The sequence below is a fragment of the Toxorhynchites rutilus genome, unplaced genomic scaffold (assembly GCF_029784135.1).
Source record: "Toxorhynchites rutilus septentrionalis strain SRP unplaced genomic scaffold, ASM2978413v1 HiC_scaffold_371, whole genome shotgun sequence".
Classification (NCBI taxonomy): domain Eukaryota; kingdom Metazoa; phylum Arthropoda; class Insecta; order Diptera; family Culicidae; genus Toxorhynchites; species Toxorhynchites rutilus.
This window is the reverse complement of record NW_026599951.1, coordinates 1046-7460: the sequence shown is the minus strand read 5'-3', so window position 1 is coordinate 7460 and position 6415 is coordinate 1046. Positions and strand designations below refer to the sequence as shown.

The window sequence follows — 6415 nt, the reverse complement described above, 5'->3', positions numbered from 1 at the left end:
TTCAAGAAATTTACGATAATGGACAAGTCCTAAGGCTAATATTTTTCGGAGGCGATAGAATGTCAATTTTATCATTTGAATTAGAAGCATACTATCCTCCGAGAATATTCTGAGATGGTGGAGTGTTGGAATTGACCCATCTGATCATGGGAACCATTTTAAATTTCAAGAAATTTACGATAATGGACAAGTCCTAAGGCTAATATTTTTTGGAGGCGATAGAATGTCGATTTTATCATTTGAATTAGAAGCATACCATCCTACGAGAATATTCTGAGATGGTGGAATGTTGGAATTGACCCATCTGGTCATGGGAACCATTTAAAATTTCAAGAAATTTACGATAATGGACAAGTCCTAAGGCTAATATTTTTTGGAGGCGATAGAATGTCAATTTTATCATTTGAATTAGAAGCATACTATCCTCCGAAAATATTTTGAGATGGTGGAGTGTTGGAATTGACCTATCTGATCATAGGAACCATTTAAAATTTAAAAAAAAATCCACGCGAATGGTTGAGGTTTATGGCAACTATTTTTTGTAGCCGATGGAATGACAATTTTTTCATTTTTGACTTAGACGACAGGATTCTATCTCGTTTCTGAAAGGACTCAAACTGGACAAATAAAAATACTTCAAGTTAAAAGGTAATATAAAAATTTATTGATGAGACTTAAAAATTATATCATTTTAATTTTCGAACATATTTCACATTGTTTTGTAGATGGAATTTTTAGCACCATATTTGGGGCGCATCTACTGCAACACCTCCGTCCACATGATTGACATGACAAAATTAGTGATTTCAAGCTGCTGCAGTATAAACAAATTTTTATTACTGCTGTATTTAGGAGTTTTATTTTGATTTGTTTCCTCTCAGAATCCATGTTTCCTAGCCCGGTCAACGGTTTCTTCAAAAGAAAGTTTTGTGCATATTTAGCTACATATACACCACAGTTGTAGTCGTCGTTTTGCTTGTCGTGCGCAATATTTTTCGAGCCGCTTTGCCAATTGGTTGAATCAAATGGTTGATTTTTAAGTCTCCGAATAGAGCTTACTGCCTTCAAAAATTCTTCTTGTACGTCCTTCAAATATGGGGATGCTGTTTCGAGAGGATCTAAATAAAAAGTTTCTCTATTCATAAAATCAGCAATGAAGAGAACCCAATGGTTCCCTCTTCCAACTTGCTTGGTGGGTGCTTGCCCAGCTCTAACATTCAAAGGAACCACCCATACTCCCGATGTATTGGTTAGAACTGGTAAAACATAATCTCGTTTCCTATCCAATACTTCTTTTAGTTGAGTTGTATCAAACAAGTTTCTCGACATGTAAGTTGATACCAATTTTACGCTTTCGACCTCACATTCTTTTATGGCCACTGCAATTATCGCATCTAAGGTTTCTCCATCCATATATGTATGTGCATCGAGCGTTTGAAGCATTTCTGAGCTTACAATCATACTACTTACTCCTATGCTCTCATATTCTGAAGGAAACTCACCGAAATACCATTTGGTGGTAACTGGAAATTCAAATCCTTTGTCAATGAATTGATGAATAGAGGACAGATTACAGGTAGTTTCTAAATCTTCTTCTAATGATCTTTTTCTGTTGTTATCACTGTTTTCCTTTGAATCTGGGTGCTTCTGTGTTGATTGTTCAAGTTGTGTGTTTAAGCTGTTAGTTTCCTGCTTCTTTTTCTTCTTGAACAAGTGGGTTGAAGCATCTTTTTGAAAGTATGGACTATGCCATTCGTCCTCTATGTCTTCTACGTTTCCGACAAATCTGTCATATTCTGCGATTCTATCATCTTGACGTTTTTTAGCATTACTTATTCCTTTATCAGTAGCGTATATATCTTCAATGTCAAAGTCGGAAAAGTGGAACAGAGATTCAATATACGATTGTAGTTTTCGAAGAAAATGTGTTATTCTTTCGTAGAGCTGACCTTTCATAACATTGTGTTTCAATGTTCGGAAGAAGCTTTCAACCCTTGCGTTTGAAATAGTATCCGGATTCGAGTCAATTTGAGATACTATTATATTTGACCACAAACAAACCACAGGCATGTATTTTTTCAAGGCGACATCTTCCAAGAATCCTTTGAAATACAGTGGGTTCTGTGATCCTTGGCTGAGATCATCTATTTGTTTTAATGTTGTTTCAAATGTTTCTTTTAACAACGCATAAAAAGGCGATCCCAAGAAGATTTTGTCCTCATCTTTTTTTAGAATTTCTGGTTCACCGATGCCAGTATAATCAAATTTACCAGCGCTTTCTGAATCGAAGCTTGTTCTATCATTAATTTTTGCATCTAGTTCTTTTAGTGATGTCTCAAGCATTCGGTTCTCATTTGCAGATCCAAAAATGCATGTCATAATGATAAACAGATCGATTAAGTCCACTAAGTTTGTAGCACGTACAGCCAATCGCATACAGTCCATGAACTTATGTTTTATGTTGATTGGAGCAGATTTCAAGTCCTTAGAAACTACATTCATGAAATGACTGTAGCATAAATGAATGATAGTGAAATTGAGATTGAGTTCTCTTATGCAAACTTTATAACAATCTCGGATATACTCTGGTAGTGTATGGTGTTGATTATTAAGAGCCCGTATCAATCCACCAATCAGTGACCAGCTCCAATCAACACTAACAATTCTCGCTATTTTATTCAATTTATTCATAGAGCTGCCTGACTCGTACGAAGCACGAAATATATTCAACCAATTGTGGAAGTCTACTGTTTTTTGGCTTTCAGTCACAAAGGTTGTTACGGGTACACTAAAATTTGACCGGTAATTGTATGCGACCAAAACATATATTTGAACACGCTTCTCAGCTTTTGAATATCGTACAACCGATCCAGTACCATCCATGTAGAAAATAGGACTGTAAGTCTTGTTTTTTCTCAGCTCTTTGAACATTTTTGTATTAAAACAAATTACACCAAAGGGCTTTCTAAACACATTTTTGATATAAGATCCGTTATCCTCAGACATTTTTATCAAATCTTGAAAATCATCAATATCCCTGTTAAGCTTCGATTTAGCTTCACTGCTAATTTTTTTCAATACATTTTTGCTGACAATGTCTACCTTCTCGAATGGTTCCCTTTTTTTCTTTTCGTTGATCAACTTAGTTCGTAATTCAAGTGGTTTTTGGAGCTGCAGTTTTTTCATATTTATGTTTCTTTTTACTCCTTTGCAATATGCCGCTTTCAGGTTTTCCCCGTGTATCAGGGTCATAGCGACATTAACATAGACATCGACTTTATATATGTTATCACCATCCGTAACAGAAACAATTTTGAAACGATAAGATCTGCAGGTCTTGTGAGCGCAGACACCATAAAATAGCCAGCCAGATTTGTTGCAATTATGAGAATTTATATTGATTATACAATAGATATTGAATTCTTCATATTTGATTTTTAACAAATCTTCTAAGGCCACTATAAAAGGCCTTCTATGCTTTTGTTGCTTATATTTAGCATCGCCAACCTTGGTTTTGCTTTGCATTATATTATGTTGATCATAATGTTTACACATTTCAATGTTCTTCTTGTTGATGTAAAAAGAACACTCGTAAATTGAAGCACCACTATAAAGTCTTTTTGTGGCAGTTGCCCCACATTCCGCAACCTTGACATTGTATTTGATCCTGTTACTGTTGCCTTTTTCTTTTATCTCTTTTCGTAGGTTTTCAAAGTCCGTTGTATTGAACACAAGTTCAGTTACATCTACATCACTGCTATAAGTAGTATCTTGTGATTTGGTCGATCCTTCAAGATCATTGGTATCAAATGAAACAATCGAGTCTTGCATGTCGTTCGTTGATCTCTCTTGCATTTGACTTACTGATGTTTCAAAAATGCGACATTCAATTTCTGGAGCATTAAGTTCCATTCCTTTCTTACATACTTTTGCAGGAAACTCGACGGATAATGATTTTATTTCGACACGCGATAAATCTGTTCCTTTCAATAAAAATCCGAATGGAGGTTGCTGAAGAATAATACATATTAATACATGAATAATTAATTGGAAATGTCATCTTACTTCGTTATCTTTTCCCGTATTATCAACGCCGTCAAAAGTAGTACTTTGAGAGTCGGCCAATTCCTCGAAATCGTTTGTGTCAAATGATACAAATGATAATGTTCTTGTTTCGACACGTGAAGGAGATGAGTTTGTTTCGGACATATGATCTGTTTTATTTAATAAAAGCTGCTAAATAACAACTATTAATACATGAATTAATAAATAGAAATGTCATCTTACTTCATGAACTCCAACGCAGTCTTGTGGCAAGCAGGCACTTTCATTCTCAAAAGAACATTCTTTGAAATTATCGATCTATAAAAATTTGAAGTTACTGTATGGCGTGACTATTTCAAAGCAATTTGATATTTTACACTTACGTTATGACTTTCAGCGGCAATTGAATGTTCAATATTCTGCGGAAATGATTTCACATTGAAAATTTCAAAATAGTTTTATTAATTTCAGGAAGCTTATAACAATTATAAGGGTTCTCACCTTTCGTTCTGCACGATACTTCTTATATGTTGGATTACAAGCGAAGTTATTCCTAACTTTTTTTAAGTTAGGTGCGCATTTTTCGTTTAATCCCATTTCTACAAGAATTTCTTTCAGATTCTTAGAATTCAATTCGAATAGCTCATCCAACTCTTCTCTAGCGATCAAATCATTCGCTGCATCCCAACAATTCTGCAAAGTAATCTCAGGAGCAAACCGTTTTACGGATTTTCGATGTTTCATTAGAAGGCTTTTGATTACCTTCATACTAGGATAGTTCGTTTTATCTAATCCCATACGCTCCAAAATTACTTGCATGTTCTTAAAATTTAACTTGAAATCATATTCTAGGCACTTGGTTGAAATTAAACTGTTAACCGCTTCTAAACACATCTCTAAATTAATTTTATAAGAGGATGCCATCTTCACAGTACACATTTCTCAATCCTTATAGTACTCCGGTTGGAAAGGGTCTGACTAAATTTACTGTAGGAAAAAACGACACTAGTTTTCAAAGTCCAAATTTTCACTATAACTTTCTCTAATGGTTTCTAAATACACGTGGTGAATAAAAACTTATAAAGATGGATCATATGCTGCTCTGCTACTTTTATACTCCCTGAAATTGGTGGGGTGTTTGTCCTGTCGGCTTCGCTCGGTTAGCTCGGGTGATATTAGTTTGTTGTGTTGATACTGCTTTCATCTCACTTTCGCACGTCTCTGGGTGATGCAATGGAATGACAGGTCATGTCGCAACACGTATGCGCTCGCTCCGCGTGGCGCAAACAGTAGATATTATCGTCTATTACTGCTATTAATCACCTAATATTATTCTATACACTAACTTAACGAACCAAAAAAATAAACACCCTTATTCTTGTTTTCGAACGAACACAAAACGTTCGAAAGAATGCCTCATTCGTATCCTTGGTTTCGTACGAAAGAAATCTATCCGTTCGAACATTCGAACATCGTTCGTTCGAACGAATTGCCCTATCCTCGTTTTCGTACGAAAGTGTTTTTTCATCGGTCAGTCAAACGACACTTTTGAGTAGCGAATCAGATGAAGCGTAGAAGAAAATTTAATCGATGTTTACGTTTTTGTGGTTTATTCAGACGCATAAAATACTCAAATTGATTTTCTCTAATGTTTATTTTAATTAGGGTGGGAAATTTCTATAGAAGCAGATAAAAAATATATAGACATGATTTCTTGATCTGTCGATATTTTCAATTTCGCTGCCGGAGAAAATCGTTTGGTCGTCGAGGATTAAATGAATTGCTGCTCGTTTGTGTTGAACAGGTGAACAATAATGGCTTGAGAGTTTTTAACCTGTCCTCAATTACCATCGCCAAGGTTCGAGCCATACAAATTAATAGTTTAGTTAAACGTTTTGTTTCTGAAAAAAAATAATACGTGAAAATTGATGATAATTACTTAGTAGAATATCGACATGCTGAAATTTAAACTGCTTAGCCGGATGATTTTCAATTTTTATCCGTTGAATCCATTCCACGTACCGTGTTTCATCCCTTTTGATTATGAAATGATATTCCTGGTCGACATCTCTTCTTATAATAGGAAACAACGGAAATTATGTGACTGTTGGATTTCGCGTTATGATCATAGGCTTTAGTATCACTAACGCAAATTTCTCCATATTTTCATACCAATTCGTTCAACTTTTCAGACCCATTTATCATTGGGTTCTGGTGGAAACATTCAGAAGCTCTTTTAATAATACATTTAAAGAACATGTAGCAATAGTTTCTATTCATGTTTTTAAAAAGTGAACTCAGGGGTATGAATGCCACACAGAAAAAAGCGCAATTTTTATTATGAATTAATTTTGTCGTAATAAAATTTTTA

General features: G+C 34.8%; 1 protein-coding gene across 4 annotated transcripts; it reads right to left on the bottom strand.

The window, feature by feature from the left end:
- Positions 1 to 390: 390 nt before the first annotated feature.
- On the bottom strand, positions 391 to 5937 carry LOC129782115 (uncharacterized). 4 transcript variants are annotated; one of them, XM_055789525.1, is made up of 4 exons: positions 4428 to 5937; positions 4288 to 4362; positions 4066 to 4236; positions 391 to 4011 (listed from the first exon to the last, which is right to left on the bottom strand). In XM_055789525.1, exons 3-4 carry the CDS (start codon positions 4207 to 4209, stop codon positions 682 to 684), a joined length of 3474 nt encoding a protein of 1157 aa, XP_055645500.1. In that variant the 5' UTR covers positions 4210 to 4236; positions 4288 to 4362; positions 4428 to 5937; the 3' UTR covers positions 391 to 681. The 4 variants fall into 4 exon arrangements, with proteins under 4 accessions (XP_055645500.1, XP_055645501.1, XP_055645498.1 ...); XM_055789526.1 differs by having other exon boundaries at positions 4066 to 4233; XM_055789523.1 differs by having other exon boundaries at positions 4288 to 5937.
- Between the last annotated feature and the right edge of the window lie 478 nt (positions 5938 to 6415).

Bases quoted from the DNA above. Each gene is read 5' to 3' on its own strand.
- LOC129782115 (XM_055789523.1), bottom strand. From the start codon at position 4,209: ATGTCCGAAACAAACTCATCTCCTTCACGTGTCGAAACAAGAACATTA. The intron at 4,012-4,065 runs GTAAGATGACAT...ATTATTCTTCAG, and splicing joins ATACGGGAAAAGATAACGAA to CAACCTCCATTCGGATTTTT.